Raw genomic sequence first — 21,294 nt, forward strand, 5'->3', positions numbered from 1 at the left:
TTTTTGCGACGCAATACACCCGATTCTTTTATGGCGACGGGACCTTCGCGTCTTCGTCTGTTTCATCGTGTTTGGTGGGAAGACCCACGAGGGGCTTCCCACCAAACACGAGGAACGCTTTTTTTTCGCGCGACCAAACGCGAGATACGCGAGATACGCGATTTGACGCTCGTTTTGACTCGTGTCAAAAAAAAATTCACCAGCTCGCCAACAACTTTTTTTTCAAAGGAGGTTCAACTGGACTTAGTTATTTGTCTAGAAAGACGTTTCACCTCTCATCCAAGAGGCTTCATCATCAGTTCATGTAGCATCTGACCAGGCTGGGACTGGACCAACTAACTGGTGTGGAGACTCAGTATAAGTCCAGTTGCTTTCGATTTAACCTCCTTTGAAATACTATGACCTGGACGAATGAGAATATGCACAGGCCTACAACAACATTTCTGCTCTCATCAACCATGGTTGAGGTCACAACGCTGCTGTAGCTGCTCTGGAAGTCCGAGACACTGAGGCCAAACGCCGCCGTCGCTTCTGGCCCATGACGGCTAGTTCCGGGCTGATGAGCTACAGGTACTTTAGAGTCAAAGAGGAGCAGTGCGTCGCTGTGTCGGACTGTTTGGATTTAATGAAGAAGCTGCACAGAGTCAGGTGAGCAGAAGCTGCCCCCCCCCCCCCCCCCCCCCCCCCTCACCGTGGAGCCGCTGCTGTCTCACAGCCGCCACCGACCCCTAGAATAAAACACCACCGACCCCTAGCGTGCCGCACAGTATACTGTTATGAGACACATTATGCATCCCAACTGTCTTTTTTTCTTTTTTTTTACCAAGAATGCGCCCAAAAAAAATCATGATCCAGGGGCCAAAATTCGAAACAAATATATATTTTTTTTAATCATAATTCTCATTATTCTCCTGATGTCGGTTTAATGTAAACAGATTGCGCTGATACGCGAGAGTAATGTGACAGCGGGGCAGTGCTGCAGCTGCTGTGCTGTGATGGACCTGATCAGACTGGTGGTGGTCCACACAGTGAATCAGTCCCAGATCCTCCACCGTCACCAGATCCCCCGAAAGCCCCCGCAAATAATACATCGACAAAAAGTTAAGTGGCAAGTTGCACCTTTTCGTCGGCTTATTATTTGCGGATTTTTTTTATAGCCTATATAACTTCACTGCAACACGCGGCTCTCAGTGCTTGTCGGTGTTGTGTCTATAAATTGTGAAATAACTTTTCCTCGATAGAAATATGAGACGTGGTCGATTTGTTTGGGTTGCTGCAGACGTGCACATCAGCTGACACCGCCGGTAAAAGAGAGAGAGAGAGAGAGAGAGAGAGAGAGAGAGAGAGAGAGAATGAGTGTTGTCTCGAAAAAAAAAAAGTAAAGGAGAACTTGGACAAGTGGCTGAAAAGACGCGTGGTGCGCAATGGGGACACCAGGCAGCTGGAGCGGACTAGCGGACTTTTTTTTTTTTTCAATAGCCTCTTCATTCATCTTGGGCGGGGGGCGGTGCGCCGTCTTATAATGTTACAGAAAACCCTGCATTATGTTTTTTACAACTCGTGTTCCTACACTATAGAGACAACTTGCTGTTGGCTCTATATTTCAAGAAACTTGTTTTCTGTTTAAAAGGCACAATTCACTTTTAACCGGGTAGTTACGTCTCCAGTCTGTCGAGCGGGCGAGCGCACAGCTGATGTGCTTCCATTCCAACAGACGCACGGATTCAGTGTGGAAAATTGAAATATTGCAATGGTTTTTTTTTTTTTAAAGCATTTTTAATATAGAAATGTTGGCCTTCTGAAAACTGTCCATCTATATGCACTCAATACTTGGTTGGGGTTGAACTACTGGAAATTGACTTTTCTGTGATATTGTTAATGGTGAGCCCCCACACCCCCCCCTCCCCCCGCCAGACAATTCCTCTCTTTTTTGGTCCTGACCCGTTTGCATCCCTGATCTAAATACTACTTTATTATCGTCTCATCTGTCTGTCATAAGATAATAGCAGCCGGTTTATCATCCAGGATCATTGATCAGTTTACGTCCAGTTGCTGTTAAACTGCTGATTTCCTGTTTTTAGCCCGTCACACACACACACACACGCACACGCACAGACACACAAAGGATCTCATGCATTGACAGGTTACCTGTGTTTTTCTGTCGCCCACCACCACAGAGTTCAGCTCATGTTCTCTGTCTTTCTTTCTTTCTACTACTTTTTTCCTCTCTGTCTCTCTTTCCCCCCCACCCCCCCTCAGTAATTATCCTGTCTATTTAAAGGGCAAAACCTTCCCATCTTACTCGCCTGTCAGTGACGAGCTCCTCTGACATTTGTGTGCGTGTACGTGTACATGTGTGTGTAAGTGTGTGTGTGTGTGTTGAGTAGTCCCCACTCTACCTGTTCAACCTGTCCTAGTCTACAAGTGCCCTTTGTTACACACACACACACACACACACACACACTGCTCAAACTGTTGATACAACTTCAGAGGTCAGACACGCACATTTGTTTGCTAAAGAAATATCAGCTTGATTCCTCACACGCGCACACAAACACACACCCTTTGTTCTTTGAATCTGTAACACACATTCATCTCCACATCAATATTACGCTTCATTCATTCATACAAATGCAAACAATATTCTTCCCACAATGCACGGCGTTCTGAGTTTTAACAGGTGCAGCACCCATGTGTTGCTGCAGCTGTCACAAAAGGATACTGTCATTTATTTCCATAGGAACCAGTACAGTACGAACTGTAGCATGGACCAAACAATGCTACAGCTAAAAATAGTAGCACCTATTAGAGGCTAATTAACCTTAAATAGGAAAATACACGTCAAGCATTACATCACACATGACATGATGATACCAGTACAGTACATACGGCTAAAAATAGTAGCACCTATTAGAGGCCAATTAACCTTAAACAGGAGAATACATGTCAAGCATGACAACACAAATGATGATTATATGTGGTGTCTCAGTTCGAATACTTCCATACTTACCGTACACTAACTATTTTGAGTATGTAAGTGCGTTCACACTGACATGTATGTGAAAATGCAGTGTACTGTCTGTAACCGTCATAACGGCCAAAAAGTTGAGTGTGGAACGATGGACACTTCCCACCCTCAATGATCACCGTCTTGGCTACGTAGCAGAAGATAATATATGTTAATCAACATACTGGTAGGCTAATGTTTTCTGCCAGTGAGAAAAGCCAGCTGACATATAAGCAACAACAACAACAAAAAAGTATGAGTAAGGCGTTTATTATTGCTAACTGAAATTACAAACGAAACAAGCCGGTAGATGTGAAAAGAAGACAACATTGGCAACCGTTGCGATCGTTAGTGAACAACGACAGTATTCGATTGGAGACGACACTAACTGTCGATGTCCATGACATGTCGGCAGCTGTAACCTGTAATCACAATGAGGAAACACGTCATAAATGCTATGAGTCGTATGTTTTCATGAGTTTTAATTATGCAGAAGCTCACAACACAGAGTAGATACGGTCGCGCACATCCAGTTCAATAGGTGCTGGCCTCAAAAATGTGGACATGAAAAGCGAAAAAAGGAGACCGCACACATCAGCTCCCTTATGTGCAGATTTATTAGCACATCAGTAGTAGTAACGTTTCGAGCTCATAGCTCTTCATCAGACTAACTCATACAACAGCTCGAAGCTCACAACACAGCAATGACAGCACCAGGACACTTTTATTCCCCTTTGCTCTTAGAATAAATGCATCTAATATAACATATTCAAGTAATCATAATGCAGATATTCTAATTACAAATAAAAAAGACCCAGTGTTAAACCAGTTCAGAGCTGTCTCTGCAGCAAATATAAAAAGAAATGCCCTATTCTGGGAAAAAAAAAGTATGAGAAAGGGCGTTTATTATTGCTAATTGAAATTACGTTGGCAACCGTTGCAATCATTAGTGCACAACGACAGTATTCGATTGGAGACAACTCTAACAGTCGAAATTCGCACACAACAAAAGTAAGTACATAATGTAGATAGTATACTACTCATGGAAGTATTTGAATTGAGACACAGCTACAACAACAAAAGAGCAACTTCAGGAAGTCATTTCACATAACGCAAACACCATGAACATAAACACCCGTTGCTATAAACACAGCACATGGCGACTAAAATGTGTTTTACTGTTAAACCATAACATGTTCAATAAACTCACAGTCCATCACTCAGACACACACACACATATGTACACTGACACACAGGTATACAGCCCACAGTCACATACTGACATCTCCCAGATTTATATTTCTTATGTACATGTAACACACACACACACTCACACACACACTCACACACACACATGTACACACAGACCCCTATCATGGGCACGCACCCGTCGAATCATAATTAGGCCGTGTCCTGGTTCTTTGATAGCCATGTACAGTGGCTCTTCTTTAATTCTTTATCAAATGCATTGATCACTGTGGGCCTCGCACGCCCATTGATCCGCGCACTCCGTCTGGAGCCGGCCGATAAGCCCCCTCCCCTCTTTCTCTATCGCTCCCTCTCCCTCTCCCTCTCCCTCTCTCTCTCCCTCTCTCCATCTCACTCCACCTCTCTCACTCTCTCAACCAAAATTTGAGCAATAAGGAGAGTTGAACATAATGGATTTCTAAATTTGATACATGTGTGTTTTGTTTTTTTTTAATATATGATTATATTGTTGTTGAGTTCATCACAATGCGCACACAGAACTGATCCATATTGACGCCTGTGGAGTGTTTTTTCCCGTAAACCTGATCACTTGAGTAGTAGGACTTCTTTATTTTACAGTAATTATAACTACGGTGATAAATTTCTAAAGAAATCTTGCAAAATTGATAATATTGTTCACATCAAAATGTTGTATGTTTTGATTTTAACTCAAGTGTTTGCTTATTTAGAATGAAAATGATTGACATCTTCAGACTCCACCCGCTAGTTCTTTGTCCACACCTCTTGACTCTAATCACCTGTATAGTGCAGTTTAATGGAAATGGAGCTGCACGGAGCTTTAACAGGAATCTCCGGCTTTGTTTGCCATTTAGTCATTTAGTCATGATTGGGCTCTTTTTGTTTTGGAGACCAGGAAGTCAGTGTGTGATCCTTGTTTCCTAAATTAGCACTCTCACCTGGTGGATATTCAGGAAGTACACATATGGCAATAGGTAGATAGTTTAGGTTTAGTTAGATTTCTTATGGTGCAAATAAATAAAACTAAAGACAAAAAACAGAAATGAAACAAGAATAGTAAGTGAGATATATTCCTGTATGACCTCATGTTGTGAATATTATTACTAGTGAGATTTCTTTATTTGGATAAACCCCTTAAGATGAATCATCTCGTTTTCATATAGACAAACATGAACTCATCGTACAAACATGTTCTCAACAATACAAAAAAAAAAAAAACACCTAATAAAACAAAAAAAACAGTCCACAACAAAAAATAAACTAAAGGAAAAACAAAAAAAGGACAAACCACAGTTAACATAACGTGTATATGAGTATATGAGTATAATAACATAAAGCAGGTGCAGAACCTGTGTCTGTCGTCTGCATCATCTCTGAATCATGATGCTGGTGGTTGAAAGAATGCGTATGAGTGTGTGAATACACAGCTATGTGATTGGGTGTGTGTGTGTGTGTGTGTGGTTGTGTGTGTGTGTTCTGCAGCTCTTTAGTGCGTGTGTGTGCCTGGACAAGATAGAGACCTAAAGCACCTCTTGACTGTGAATTAGCCTGTCATGACAAATGTCTGGAGCTGCATGACTGGCTGCCAGACTGGCTGGCTATCTGGGAGGTTGGCAAACGCTTTTAGATAGTGATTGTGTGTTCATCCCTCTGTGTGTGTGTGTGTTAGTGTGTGTGTGTGTGGCATCACTCGATGCCCACGCCAGGTCTCTGTACATGACCAGTGGTGCGTGCCCTCCCTCTCTCTTTCTCCTTGCCCAGAAAAGAGCAACCAAGGCGACAACCTGCTCCCCCTCTGCTTAAAGAAGAGCTTCCAGAGCGGAGAGGGGTCCTCACCCCGACGCCAAGCCCACAGAGGAGCCCTCTGTCCCAGCCTCGCACTCAACCGTTTAGCCTCTCTTCCCCTGGAGGTTCCCAGCAGTCAATAGGAGACACAGTGCACAATTGTTCTCGCTGTCGCCATTTAAAAAAGGAAAAGTCTCTTCTCCTCCTGAGTCTCCATTCTGCCCACTGACCACCAGCTGACACGCTTTCACTCCTCTTTTTTCCCTCTTCTTTTTTCCTCCGGGCTTTGATCATGTAACGACGTGGCTGGTTGCGTCTGTGAGTTCTTGGAGGGTTTTTTTTTTTCAAAGTTGCATCCTGATGGATTGTCGGCGTATATATTTTCTTGTTTGGTTTGATTTTGATCTTTCACCGCTTTTTCCGAATTGGAAACATCGCACGCAATCGTTTTTTTAGCGTAATGTCCACTAGGTGGCGTTTCGGGACCACTGTGGTCACAACAACAAGTCCAACCCTGTGACTTCAAAAAAAAAAGAAAGAAAAGAAAAGTTGTGGTGTATCGTGTTGCTGCAGGACAATGAGTTGTAATTGGGATGTCAGTGACGGTAACAGTCGGGTGACAGGTCGTCGCTCTCAATGGGTTCGACAAAGACCTTGAATTTTTAAAGCTCCCAAAATAAAGTGTGGAAATAAACGTAGTAGCCCCTCCCCCACATCTGAATTATTTACAGCTTTAAACGTCTGAAACTTCTTCTTTTTTTTATCTTGTGTGTTTAAGTCTGTTTTTACATCCTGCAGGTTTGTATTGATGCTCGTTTTCTCTGTGGGTGTCGCCGTCTCTCTGCGCCGTCAAACTTTTTTGCTCCGCAGCGATCAGAGCTTCCTGTCGTACAACAGCTGTGAGGTGAATTATGAGCTTTAGTTGTTCACCTGCTTCATAAATAAATGTGTTTTTGTTTGATAATGGAAAGTTGGAAACCAAAACATTTGTTTCACCTGATGCCGTCGTTTCAGCTCCTCAAGTTTAAAGGGATAGTTCAACATTTTGGCAAATTGGCCCATTGCCATAATCGCTATAGTCATAGCAGTAGGTTCATTACCTTTAATTGTAGGTGTAAGCTATTTTCAGTACGGCGGAGCGCAGCAGCTGGCTGCTCAGAGCTACGCTATGGAGGCTAATGGAATTTCTTGGTTTCCCTCATTAAACTCATCAAATTCAACATCCCAAAACTCCACAGCGCTTTTGTAGACAAGTTGTGACCTGCACAACCACCACGCTATGAGATAATGACGGAACGATACGAAACGGAGCCGTTTTCGAGGTAAATACAGGGTAAATACGGAGACTGCTTGCTGAAAAACTGTCCCTGAACGCAACGCGCATCAGCGGTTTTGTATGAATTTACCTCGAAAACGGCTCCGTTTCGTATCGTTCCGTCATTATCTCATAGCGTGGTGGTTGTGCAGCTCACAACTTGTCTACAAAAGCGCTGTGGAGTTTTGGGATTTTGTATTTGATGAGTTTGATGAGGGAAACCAAGAAATTCCCTTAGCCTCCATAGCGTAGCTCTGAGCAGCCTGCTGCTGCGCTCCGCTGTACTAAAAATAGCTTACACCTACAATTAAAGGTAACGAACCTACTGCTATCAGGGTTCCTACGCAAGTATGGAAAGTATGGAAAGTATGGAATTTGATTTTATACATTTCCAGGTCTGGAAAAGTATGGAAAATGGAAATTATTGTATGGAAAATGGAAATTATTGTATGGAAATATATTTATCTTAAAGGACAATTCCAGGCGAATTCAACTCTGGGGTGTATTTTCATATCATTTTAGGTCTAAAAGAAGGAATCTGAAGATTTTCAGTTTAATGTCTCCTGTTTTGCGGTAGTTGCATCTGTCCCCGCATCCCCACGGCAGCAATGGATGGGAGTGGATGTAAGTTCTGCTGTTTGGTCTGTTTCCAGCCCTCAAAGCTGCAATTTTTTTCCACAGACAGCGTCAGATGGAGACTCAAACATGCACCAGAAGTTTATTTACTTCAACAAGCCGACATGTTTGTAAAACTAGATCTAATTCAAAGTCTCCCAGAGTCTCGCGCGAGACCCAGTTGCCGTGCGCGGTGTGTTCACATGCAGTGGGAAAAGCTACCGTTTGTGTCATAAACACAGGAATATCAACTCTGGACTTGCTTCAAGTAAAAAAAACTTCTCGGCGCATGTTTGAGTAGCCACCTGACGCTGTCTGTGGAAAAAAATGTACACTTCAAGCAAGTAAAGAGTTGATATTCCTGTGTTTATGACACAAGCGGTAGCTCCTACTGCACCTGAACACACCGCGCACTGCAACTGGGTCTCGCGCGAGACTCCGGGAGACTTTGAATTAGATCTAGTTTTACAAACATGCCGGCTTGTTGAAGTAAATAAACTTCTCGGTGCATGTTTGAGTCTCCATCTGACGCTGTCTGTGGAAAAAAATTGCGGCTTTGAGGGATGTAAACAGCCTAAACAGCGGAACTTACATCCACTCCCATTCATCGCTGCCGTGGGGATGCGGGGACAGACGCAACTACCGCAAAACAGGAGACATTAAACTGAAAATCTTCAGATTCCTTCTTTTAGACCTAAAATGATATGAAAATACACCCCCTAGTTGAATTCGCCTGGAATTGTCCTTTAATATCTTATCTGGGTTTGGTCTTATCTGAAGTTATCTGGTTAATTATTTTTGTATGTGCTACCTATAGCTAAAATCTCCTGGAAACTATTTGGTTACATAATGGCATACACATTCAGAATACAAATGAAAACAAAAAATGATTAATTGCATGATTTTTTTTATATAATGCACAACTATTTACTCAAATATCACAAATTATTTGAATTTTTTTACCGAGAAATCTGGAAATTAGGGTCTGGAAAAAGTATGGAATTTGGAAATTTCAAATGTGTAGGAACCCTGTGCTATGACTATAGCAATGGGCCAATTTGCCAAAATGTTGAACTATCCCTTTAACCTACAACTCTTCTCTTCTCTTCTCTTTTCTTCTCTTCTCTTCTCTTCTCTTCTCTTCCTCTCCTCCTCCTTTTCCTCCTCCACCTACTCCTCTTCTTCCTCTCCTCCTCATTCTCCTTCTCCTCCTCCTCCTCCTCTCCACTCCTCTCCTCCTCCTTCTCTCCCTACTCCTCCTTTCCCTCCTCCTCTCCTCTCCTCCTCTTCTCTTCCTCTCCTCCTCCTCCTTTTCCTCCTTTCATCTCCTATCTTCTCCTCCTCTCCTCTCCTTCTCCTCCTCTCCTCCTCCTTCTCTCCCTCCTCCTCCTTTTCCTCCTCCTCTCCTCTCCTCTCCTCCTCCTTCTCTCTCTTCTCCTCCTTTCCTCCTCCACCTCCTCCTCCTTCTCGTCTCATCTCCCCCTCATTCTCCTCCTTCTCCCCCTCTCCTCTCTTCTCCTCCTCTTCTCTTCCTCTCCTCCTCCTCCTTTTCCTCATCCACCTCCTCTTCCTTTCCTCCTCTCCTCTCCTATCTTCTCTTCCTCTCCTCTCCTCTCCTTCTCCTCCTCTCCTCCTCCTCCTCCTCTCCTCTCCTCTCCTCCTCCTTCTCTCCCTACTCCTCCTTTCCCTCCTCCTCTCCTCTCCTCCTCTCCTCTTCCTTTCCTCCTCTCCTATCTTCTCTTCCTCTCCTCTCCTTCTCCTCCTCCTTTTCCTCCTCCTCTCCTCTCCTCCTCCTTCTCTCCCTACTCCTCCTCTCCTCTCCTCCTCTTCTCTTCCTCTCCTCCTCCTCCTTTTCCTCATCCACCTCCTCTTCCTTTCCTCCTCTCCTCTCCTATCTTCTCTTCCTCTCCTCTCCTCTTCCTCCCCCTCCTCCTCCTCCTCCTCCTCCTCCTCTCCTCCTCTCCTCTATTTTCTAATCAGTGCTTTTGGAGCTGACCGACCTAGGAGCTAGAGTCTAGTCAGATGCATTTTTCCATACTGTTGTTAATCCTTGCCTCTGGACAAGCAAAGTCAGTTTCCTATTTCCTGTCCCCAAAATGGCTGACAACAATAATGCACTGGGATGTTTTGGAGTGTGTTGTAGCCTCGGCTGCATATATATAGTATGTACACACACACACACACACACACACACACACACACACACACACACACACACACACACACACACTGGCACACTTAAACTGGTAGTTGTATCCATATCTGTAAAGGCCAGATTGGATATCAGAACCAGTGCACAGCCGCGAGGCCACCGATGACATTATTGTTTATCATATTATACATTCATAAAAGCAAACGAGAGGTCTGCATAGAATAAAAAAAACAGACAGACGAAGTGAGGATTGAAAGATTGGAAGAAAATAAACCTGGTATAAACAGAGACAATTAATTTTATGCTGATTCTATTCCAGGCCTTTGACTCAGTCGCTGTTTTTACACAGTCTGTCTTTACCCCCCCCCCTCCTCTTCCTCCTCGTTCTGTATAAAAGCTGTTAAAGGTATAAAAAAAAGGTTTCTTCTTATGCCAAATAGTATTTTTCCTCCACACGGTGCCAACTCCATCTCTACTGGCTTTTGCTAACAGGTACTTCTTCTTCCATAAGTGTTACCTCCCCCCAGCTTGGCGTCGTGTGTGTATATAGAGAGGATGCACAAAGCTGTTGTGACCATTTCTAGGTTTCCAAACTTAAAGTATAGTGTTGTTAACTCATGGATAATGTAACAGGCTGCAGTGTGAGCAGTGCATAACAAATGTTAAATATGCACTGAAGCTGTTTGTGTGAGGGGATCATCAGCCTGCATACCTATAGACAAACACAAAAACTATACATTTTCCTGTAACTATAGATTATGCACTAAAGAGGAACTATGCAATATTTTCACTTAAACAGCTTTGGAGTAATTGTGATGGTTTAATAAATGACTTACCAGGGAGAATTGAGGCTCTCTGCCTTCCACCTAACTTCTCTTGGCCGAAAACCAACCTTGTAAGATCAGAGCTTCCGACCCGGTGTCCCAGCTCTTATCTCTGCAACAACGCGTAACTCTGAACAATAACATACAATGATGCAAAAAAAAAAGAAAAAAGTACCAGAACGATGTCGTATTCACAACTTTTGCTCAATGAAAAAAGCCAAAAAACAAAACTCGAGCAGTCAGTCACCTCTTTGAATCTTGATTCCAACCATTGACTTAAGTAGCTAAAAGATTAAGTTTTGTGCTTTTACCTTGTGTCTTCTTCACTTTTGTCTTGTAAAGACTTTTGTATTGTGATTTTTTTTCTTGCAAAAGTGAAGTGTAGATAGATACCACCTCCCCTCTTCTTTCACCTTAGATCCTAATTCCCTGCTTTGTTTCGTGGAAGAAGAAGTATTCACTCACTCTTTCTCTCCCTCTCTCTCTCTGTCTTTACCAGTTTCTCTCTAAGGTGTGTTCCCTTCCCCCTGTGGGCATCCCCATGGGCTCTCTCTCTCTCACACACACACACACACACACACACACACACATACACAGAGTGCATTAGGGTTGCTGTCATTTACAAAACAGCCCCATTGTCCCGGCCTAACAATGGCTACAAGCAAACAATTGACATGGAAATGGAGAGATGTAGCTCATTAGCGGGCGCTGCTTGTTTTGTTAATGGATAAATGGGCGGCTTCAGCAGGGCCAGCCCTAAAACCCCTGCCTCAATATGGAGAAGCCTGATTAACAGAAAACCACAGGGAGGGAGAACAGTGACAGAGAAATGCAGCTTCGCTCTCCCCTGGGTCGTAGGTGGTTGTGTGTGTGTATGTGTGTGTTTGGGAGGGAGGGGAGGGGGTGGTGATGTAAGGTGGAGTTTTGTGGTAGAGAGTGTGTAAGTGTTTGCATTTACATTAAGACAAGTTTGTGTTTGTAGTGTCTGTAACTTGTTGTTTTTGTCACAGAGGCTTAAATCATGCAGCAGCAGCAGCAACTACAGCATCCAATATGTTTTTTTTGTTTTTTTTTAACCTTAGTCTCATCCAGAATCGACTGATGCACTGCAACAAGCACGACCGGCCGCAGAAAATATCACACAACTCCACACAGCCTGAACACTTTGTGAATCAGTGTGCTTCTTCCTCATTACTTTGCCCCCATCTGCTTTTCAGAGCAGCTTTGAATTCATTATGTTTCTCTCTGCTGTTGTATCTCGGCTCATTTTCTGCGTCAGAGTTTGGAAACTTTACTCTGAATTAAACCTGTTCTTGGACATTTGTGCGTTGCCGCGCCCCCCCCCCCCCTACTATGCTTGTGTGTGTGTGTGTGTGTGTGTTTGTGTGTGTTCGGTGGGGTCTTTATCAGTTAAGTGTTTGTCAATTGACATCATCAAGGTTTTCCCGTTTGCTCTGTGAGTGTGTGCGTGTGTGTGTGTGGTGGCCGGTGCTATCAGTGGGATCAGATTGGATCGCCCTGAAAATGGCATTTCTGCCATTACTCTGATGGTGACGGCTCAATACTGTATCTGTCTAGTGGCGAGATGGTGTGTGTGTGTGTGTGTGTGTGTGTGTGTGTGTGTTTGTGTGTGTGTGTCATTCCCAACTCCACAATGCAGTTAGATGTGTGCACCTCTATTTTGATAACAAAACTTTTTGTTTTGTTTTTGCTGCAGCAGGTTTGTTTGTGTAGGTTTTGTGTGTGTGTGTGTGTGAGAGAGAGAGAGATTAGGGTTCGTAATGTCTCAGCCTGTAGCGCACATTGTTAAAATGTTCCTAGCAACATTAATTAAAGGGATATTTCAACATTTTGACAAATTGGCCCATTGCCATATTCCCTATAGTCATAGCAGTAGGTTTGTTACCTTTAATTGTCGGTGCAAGCTATTTTTAGAAGTTGTCTAGTAGTTGTTTTAGAGGTAAATTCATGCAAAACAACTGATGCGCGTTCCCATCGAGGGCAGTTTTTCGGCAAGCAGTCTCTGTATTTACCTCTAAAACAACTCCGTCTCGTAACGTTGTGTTATTATCTCATAGCGTGGTGAATGTGCAGGTCACAACTTGTCCACCAGAGCATTTTGGAGTTGTTGGATTGTGTATTTGATGAGTTTGATGAGGGAAACCAAGAAATCCCATGAGCCTCCGTAGCGTAGCTCTGAGCAGCTTGCGGCTCTGCTCCGCCGTTCTAAAAATAGCTTGCACCGACAAATAAAGGTAACAAACCTACTGCTATGACTATAGGGATTATGACAATGGGCCAATTTGTCAAAATGTTGAACTATCCCTTTCATTTTTAATAGTATTTGATACAAGCCAATAGGGGTGTAACGGTACACAAAAGTCACGGTTCGGTACGTACCTCGGTTCAGGGGTCACGGTTCGGTACGGTTTCGGTACAACAGACACTAATTGAATGTAAAACTAAAATCTGTCTTGTGTTATAAAAGTTAAAAGAAAAAAGAATACAAAATAAAACAAGTGCATTAGTGTTATAATGCCATTCATTAATTCTAGAGGAAAAAAAACGTGCACTTGACAACTGGCAACTATTATTCGAATTATTAAATTATTATTATTAAAAAAAATTATTAAAAAAACAAAACAATAAACTGACATCAATGTTGGTTTACACAGTTAAATTAGACTAGCAGTTACTTTGGTGATGTTTCTGGTCCTGCCTGTGTTCATAAAACATATTAGGCAGCTACACGCACATCCCCCAAAAAACTGAAGACTAGGTGCTGGACCACCAAGAAAGTAGGCTACAGGTAAGGAAAAAAGGAGACCGCACACTAGTTAAAAGCTCCCGTGACAGTTTAATGTCACTCACACGTTTCGGGCGTCAGCCCTTCATCAGACAAAATGTGTCTGATTATATATAGTGTGCGGTCTCCTTTTCTCCTCACCTGTCTGTGTTCATGTCAAGAGGCTTAAAAGCTGCGGGATAAGTTGTTGCACACAACTAGTCTTTTTACTTGCACCAGTGATTGACATATCAGGGTGAACATGCGCTACGTGTTTGATGCGTTTCTAGCGACGCACCGCGCATCCGTGAAACATCGCCGACGGACTTTGTCCGGTGGACCAGTCGCGAGCATGGATGTGTTATGGTCGCGAGCCGCCGCCGCCGTTTGTTTCATTGAGAGGCCACAGTGACATGAATGAATCGGACAGCTCTCCTCCTCTATCATCACTCTCTCATCACTTCTCTTCTTCGTCTGCTATGACGGCTGCAGGCAGCTTCGAGGCTCATTACCGCCACCTGGATTCGAGTGAGGACTCGACTTTTTTTTTTTTTTTTTTTTTTTAATATTCATTCAGACGTATTCGTCGTGTGACTGTGTGCACCGAACCGTGACCCCCGTACCGTGACGGCACGGGACGAATACATATACCGTTACACCCCTACAAGCCAATGTGTGTTGCTACTGTAAACAAGCATTTTGAATTATGTAACATTAGAGGTTCCCTTCTTTGTGATTTCTTTTCTCTGCATCTACCTGTACTTTCACAAGGGTGTGTGAGGTTCTTTTGTTCACGTTTCTATATGTGTGTGTTGTGTGTTTGTGCAGGAGCGGGATGCAGAGCGGCGGAGACAGCTGAGAGAGCGAGCCAGGCAGCTGATAGCTGAGGCTCGATCCGGAGTCAAGATGTCTGACATGAGCCTGCTGGACGCCACCAGCACTGAGAGAGGGAAGGGCAGCAAGGCCAGTCCTGCTGCAGGTCAGTACACACACACACACAGAGTCAAAAGTCAACAACTGCAAACATGAACATGTAGCCTCTTTGGCCGCGCTGCTTTTCATCAGCAGAGTTTCAGAGTTTGATCACAAGGCCTCGCAATTAGCACATACACTCGCTATAACGCTTACTAATACTCATTAACCGCAATACAAAAGAAAAGTCACACTAGCATGCTTCTGACATACACTCACTTTCTTCATACGCACACTCCGCTACGACTCGCACATTTCCATTATGCTCTCTAAAGGGGTTCTGCCTAATCCTCAGAGAAAAACAAAATGTCATTTGACAACGGCCGCGGGTCTAAGAAAGCACCACCCTCATATTCAGAGCAGCAATTTACCCTGCGACTTCTCCCTTGTCTTGTTCGCCCAGTAATTGTTAATCAACACAACACATTGTGCGGCCAAATTATGCTCCAAAATACCAAACACTTCTAATAACGGCTTGCAGGGGTAGCAAATGCCGCCGCGCGCATTTCCCACTGCTTTCCATTTCCTTGAAATTGGGGTTATTACGATAATGGCTATTATTAGGCCTCTCTTGTCATTTGTTTCAGATTCCTCCACATTACACTCCTTTCTCTCTGTCTCGGTCGCACTGCTCAGGTAGTTTTTGGATGCAGTGCTCGTGAAATGGAAGGTGAGAGCGTAGACAGGTGAGGACGAAGAGAAGGAAGGCAGCGATAAAATGGACAGTAAATGTGAACGAGGAGAGATAGACGAGTGGAGATGATGAGGAGGATGAGCGATAGACTGTGAGTCCAGGGAAGAGATGGATGGAGAGATGGAGAGATGACCCGACATCGACATGTGACCTCAGTTTAAAAAAAAAAACCTCTTACAGCTTCATAAAGCACACGATGGCCTAAAAATACTGAGTTTCACATCATATAAAACAGAAAATGAGGAAAATAGTCACAAGGCAGTGAAAGGAGAGGAAGTTAAGAACAACAAGACTCGACGATTAATCAGAAATGATCGATTGAGGATGAACGAACGCATGTAAAACGAGACAAACTCTATGAACAACATGAAGTGAGATCAGCGGCGAGTTGTTTGGTGAAGTGACAGAAGAGAGACAGAGAGGCAGAGGGAGCGAGGCAGCACTTGATTTATTTGCTCTTTCAGCTTTTCTGAATTGGACTAATTGTTGATCTCATTAAAAATGGAGTTGGAGGAAAGAACGGGAACGAGGGAGGAGGAGGAGGAGGAGGAGAAGAGAAGAGAAATGCTGTGGGCTGTGATACACAAGGCCTCCCGAGCAGAACGGCTAATCCTAGCCCCCCCAACACACACACACACACACACATACACACACTCTCTCTCCCTCTCACCCCTCAACACCATTCACGGTCCTTTAATGCAGCTCGGGCTCGGGCTGCCCCCTCCAAGTGTCTGCCCGCAAAGAAACTTTCCAAACTCCATCACCATGGCCTCCCATTAATTAGGCCTGAGCCAGCCACGCAGGAACGGCGCTTGCTAGCACGCTCCGCATCGCAGCTAGCAAATTAGGAAAAGAAAAAAAACACACACACACACACATACACATAAAAAAAAACAAAAAAAAAAACAGGAAATGCTGTTAGTTTGATTCTCTCTCCTTCCCTTCCCTCTTTGTTCTCGGTCCCTCTCCACACCGAGTCGTAAATAGCAGAGAGGGGAGCCTGCGATGTCAGACGCTGTTTACTGATTGTTTTGTTTTAATCCATGGTGGGTTATCCATGCAGCTAGAGCTGCTCAGGTCTCCATTTGAGTTTCTCCTAACATGGTTGTTCCTAATGTGGAGACACTGTTGTACTGAGCCCCTCAGGAGACTTAATGGAACATGTGCTTTCATGTTTTTTTTGTGTTTGGGTTTTTTTTTGTTTTGTTTTGTTTGCCGTTCTCTCTTTTATGTGGAAATAGAAAAACACAGGCAACAGAAAATTAAACCGAAGTCTCAGTTTCACTTTGTGTGTCAGATATTTTTCTTTTTGCACGGAGCTGATGGGAAGATTTGTTCATTTTTTGTTTCACACACAGACACACTTGGACACATTGTGGTGGTTTATGGGATGTGGGTAACACTTTAGATTGGGGAACACATATTCACCATTAACTAGGTGCTTATTAATATGAATATAAGTAGCTTACTAGCTCCTTATTAGTAATTATTAAGCACGTATTAACACCTTATTCTACACAGCCTTATTCTACCTCTATTAGACCATGAATTAAGACTTTTCCTGATATTAACTCCTAGTTATCGCTTATTCATTGTAAATTAATGCATTAATGCTATACTAATTCAGAGTGATAAAGGAAGAATTACTGTTCTTGTGCTACTGCCCCTGTACAAGGCCCAAATAACCCACTGGTTATTCACAATTCAGAAACAACAATGCATTAATGTACTCCTTAATTCATGGTGTAATAGAGGTAGAATAAGGCTGTGTAGAATAAGGTGTTAATACGTGCTTAATAATTACTAATAAGGCGCTAGTAAGCTACTTATATGCATATTAATAAGCACCTAGTTAATGGTGAATATGTGTTCCCTAATCTTAAGTGTTACCGGGATGTTTAATAAAGGAATTATTGAATCATGTCAATTAACATGTATTCAGTCAACTGTTAACACGAACTAACCAAACTTTTTTTTTGCTTCTCCTTCCTCTAACACAAGTTGTTTTTTACTTCTCCTCACTTCATCCCTCCTTCCTCACATCTCCGCCTCGACTTTCTCATTCCTTAATCTTTATTTTTTTTCCTTCATCCCTCCCTCCCTTCCATGTTTCCTCTCCCTCCGTCCCTACAGATGTTTTGGACGGAGTCAGAGGTCATTATGAGCATCATGGTGGAAGGGGTGAGGATGAGGAAGAGGGGAGGGCAGAGGAGGCGAAGCTCCACTTTGGTGCTGGTGGTGGTGGTCATGGTGTTGATGATGATGATGATGGTGGTGATGATGATGACACTGACACTGTTGCTGCTGCGGCCACATCTGCATCTGCTTCTGCATCTGCGCCTACACTGGTTACTAACCCACTGCCACTGGAGGCGCCACTTCCACTTCCACGTCCAACCACCTCCACCTCCTCCAGCACCCGGGGCCCCCTGGAGCTTACTAACCCCGGCTCTGAGCTAACATCTCTGGGTAAAAGCCGCGGCTGAAGCTGTGTGGTGGTGGTGCTGCATGTTTGTCTCTGTCTAACTAAACTGCCTGCTTAGTTTTCAAGTATTATTTCACCTCTCTATCTCTCTCTTTCTGTCTCATCACTTACTCGCTCTTATTCTTGTATGTGAGGCCACATCCCATTTCTCATTCATATCTTTTCAACTACCTCCTGACCCTTAGATAGAAATATTTTCCTTGAAGTGAGACACCACTACTACACTGTAATACATCGACATTTGTATCATAAAGCCTTTATATATTGGACAAGTGGTAAAATAGTTAAAGGGATAGTTCAACATTTTGGCAAATTGGCCCAATGCCATAATCCCTATAGTCATAGCAGTATGTTCATTACCTTTAATTGTCGGTGCAGGCTATTTTTAGAACGGCGGAGCAGAGCCGCGAGCTGCTCAGAGCTACGCTACGGAGGCTAATGGGATTTCTTAGTTTCCCTCATCATACTCATCAAATACACAATCCAACAACTCCAAAACACTCTGGTGGACAAGTTGTGACCTGCACATTCACCACGCTATGAGATAATAACAGAACGTTACAAGATGGAGTTGTTTTCGAGGCAAATGCAGAGACTGCTTGATGAAAAACTGCCCCCGATGGCCCACCGATCAGCGGTTTTGCATGAATTTACCTCTAAAACAACTCTGTCTCGTAACGTTCTGTTATTATCTCATAGCGTGGTGATTGTGCAGGTCACAACTTGTCCACCAGAGAATTTTGGAGTTGTTGGATTGTGTATTTGATGAGTTTGATGAGGGAAACCAAGAAATCCCATGAGCCTCCGTAGCCTAGCTCTGAGCAGCTCACGGCTCTGCTCCGCCGTTCTAAAAATAGCTTGCACCGACAATTAAAGGTAACAAACCTACTGCTAACATTATAGGGATTATGGCAATGGGCCAATTTGCCAAAATGTTGAACTATCCCTTTAACTTGAATTAAATTTTGGGGCTTTCATGCAAATCAGATGATGAACAATTGAACGTAACGTACAGAATACCAGCATTTTAAAACAAGTATTTTCTGCAAAGATGAGATCCTTGTTAATAGTCAAATTTCCGACATTTATATGTGACTTTTTGGTTGCTTGTGTAACCTGGACCTGGTGTATCCGGGATATTATGGGAGATTTGTCACAACCCTTTATTCGTAGGTCCTGAAAAATCCTGATATGATATACGTATAAATCATCTGAAAACATGCAAAATGGGATTGGGCCTCAATGTCCTGCTGTATCGCATGCCCTCACACACACACAGTTACAGTTACACACAGTTAGTTTACCAAGGACATAATGTATCGCACTCAGACACCGGTGTGAGATTTCTTCTGTGTGTCATTGTGATACTCCACATTAACCCAGTAGGTAATCATATCTCCTCAGTGCAGCGCAAACATTTACTCAACTAAGACCGGCGGGTCCTGTAGTCTGAACTGCCCTCATCAAAATTTGAACACATCACGTCTGATCTGAGCTTTACTCACCCACCACCTCCTCTCCTCCTGACTCACTTACACACTCTCCCGTCACTCACCCCGTCCGTCCGTCTTTCATGAATAATCATCGACTCGCTTCTGCCTCGCTCTGACCTTTGCATCCTGTTGGCTCCAAAAACCCACTGGTGCTGCTGCTTCACACAGTGTACATTAGTTTGTTGCAGACATACAGTTGTTGTTGTTTTTTCTCTCCCTCCTCTTTATTTTCTTCCCTTTTTAAGAAACGTATTTAAGTAGTAATTAATAAACTCTGAAAAGTGCTCCCCAGACAAAAATAAAATCATATCTGCAGGAAAGCATTTGCTCAAATCTTCAGAGGTAAACTAATTACTTTGTTTTTGTATTTAATTTATTTTATTTGCTTCCTCAATTTCCTGCCGATGTGAGATAGGTGAGAGTACAGTGAGGGAGCAGAAGAAACAAACATGAAAACAGACAAATGCTTCCTCCAGCTTTGAAGTGCAATATCTCCGCGCCATTTGTTTTTACTGTTTTTTTTTCTTCTTTTTCTCCCTCTCTCTCTCTCTCTCTCACCGTGTTTATGTTTTTGTTCTTTGTTGGTGGTGGTAATTTTTTTTCTGTAGTCTTGAAAGAAATGGATGGAGGTGATTGTGCCACTAAATTAGCTGCTGATACACACACACACACACAGACAGACACACACACATCTTCATTCTGTAAATATTTCCCCTCTAATGTCGTTAATTTCCCAGGTCATTCACATCTGTGGTGTTTTAGCATGTGCTGCATATGTTACATGAGTCTGTATGTGAATTCCTTCATATCCTCCAAGTTCAAGAGAGAGTGTATGTGTTTGTGTGTGTGTCTGTTTGGCATCGGTACGCATGCATCATGGGGTGTGTGTGTGTGTGTGTGTCACGGGGAGAGATGACACATGAAACGGTTGCCCTCCTGTTCTTTCATCTTCTTCAGTGCAGTGGTCTGGCCTGGCAGGGGAGCTGTGGTTACCAGTCCCTGGAAAATAAAGCTGTACACAACTACTGGAAGGCAGAGAGACAGAGAGAGATGGAGGGAGAGAGGGAGGGAGGGAGGGAGGGAGGGAGGGAGGGAGGGAGGGAGGGAGGAAAAGGAAAGGAGAACACAAATGATCCATAATGTATTTGAGTTAAAGAAAAGCAGAGATTTAACTTTGACAGATGGAGTAAGAAACGTTGGTTGGGGGAGAAAAAAAAAAAAGGAAGTAGCAATTATAGATTATGTGTATTATATAATAATTTCACAAATAATTTATACATTGAAAATATAGACGTTTAGCACCGGAAATTAGGTTTTTATGGTGTAAATTAAAAAGATACAGTACACTCAGTTGCCAGTTTATTAGGCACACTTAACTCAAACTAACGCAGTCGTACACTTTCATGTAGGTTTTCATAATATTTTCTCTCTTTTTATTTATTTTTTTGGCGAAGAAACTCCAGCACACTTGCTTCTTACTTGCAATATTATTTATTGTTAAAAGTAGAGCTGCAACTAACGATTATTTTCATTATCGATTCATCTGTCGATTATTTAAACGATTAATCGATTAGTTGTTTGCTCAATTAAATAGTTGAAAAATGTCAATCAGTGTTTCCCAAACCACAAGATTACGTCCTCAAATGTCTTGTTTTGTCCACAGACCAAAGACAGACTCAGTTTATTGTCATAAAGGAACAAAGAAACCAGAAATATTCACATTTAAGAAGCTGAAATCAGAGAATTTTGACTTTTTTTCTGAAAAAACAACTCCGAACACCGATTATTCGATTATCAAAATAGTTGACGCTAAATTTAATAATCGATTATTGTTCGATTAATTGTTGCAGCTCTAAGCTCTAGGGCCAACGTTTCGGTTGTTTAACCTTCTTCAGGCTTCGTTTTTCTTTTTTTTAAATTTCAGACAGAGTTGATTCATT

At 43.0% G+C, this 21,294-nt stretch overlaps 1 protein-coding gene across 3 annotated transcripts in view; it reads left to right on the plus strand.

The window, feature by feature from the left end:
• Positions 1 to 21,294, plus strand: part of ehbp1 (EH domain binding protein 1) — a 190,547-nt gene that overhangs the window by 115,001 nt on the left and 54,252 nt on the right. For 2 of the 3 annotated variants that reach the window (XM_083988753.1, XM_083988754.1), the window contains exons 16-17: positions 14,539 to 14,689; positions 17,510 to 17,557. In XM_083988753.1, coding sequence (XP_083844879.1) covers positions 14,539 to 14,689; positions 17,510 to 17,557 — 199 coding nt within the window. The remainder of the gene's footprint in view (positions 1 to 14,538; positions 14,690 to 17,509; positions 17,558 to 21,294) is intronic. The other variant, XM_083988755.1, reaches the window with a different exon arrangement.

This window comes from Trachurus trachurus (assembly GCF_905171665.1).
Source record: "Trachurus trachurus genome assembly, chromosome: 15".
NCBI lineage: Eukaryota > Metazoa > Chordata > Actinopteri > Carangiformes > Carangidae > Trachurus > Trachurus trachurus.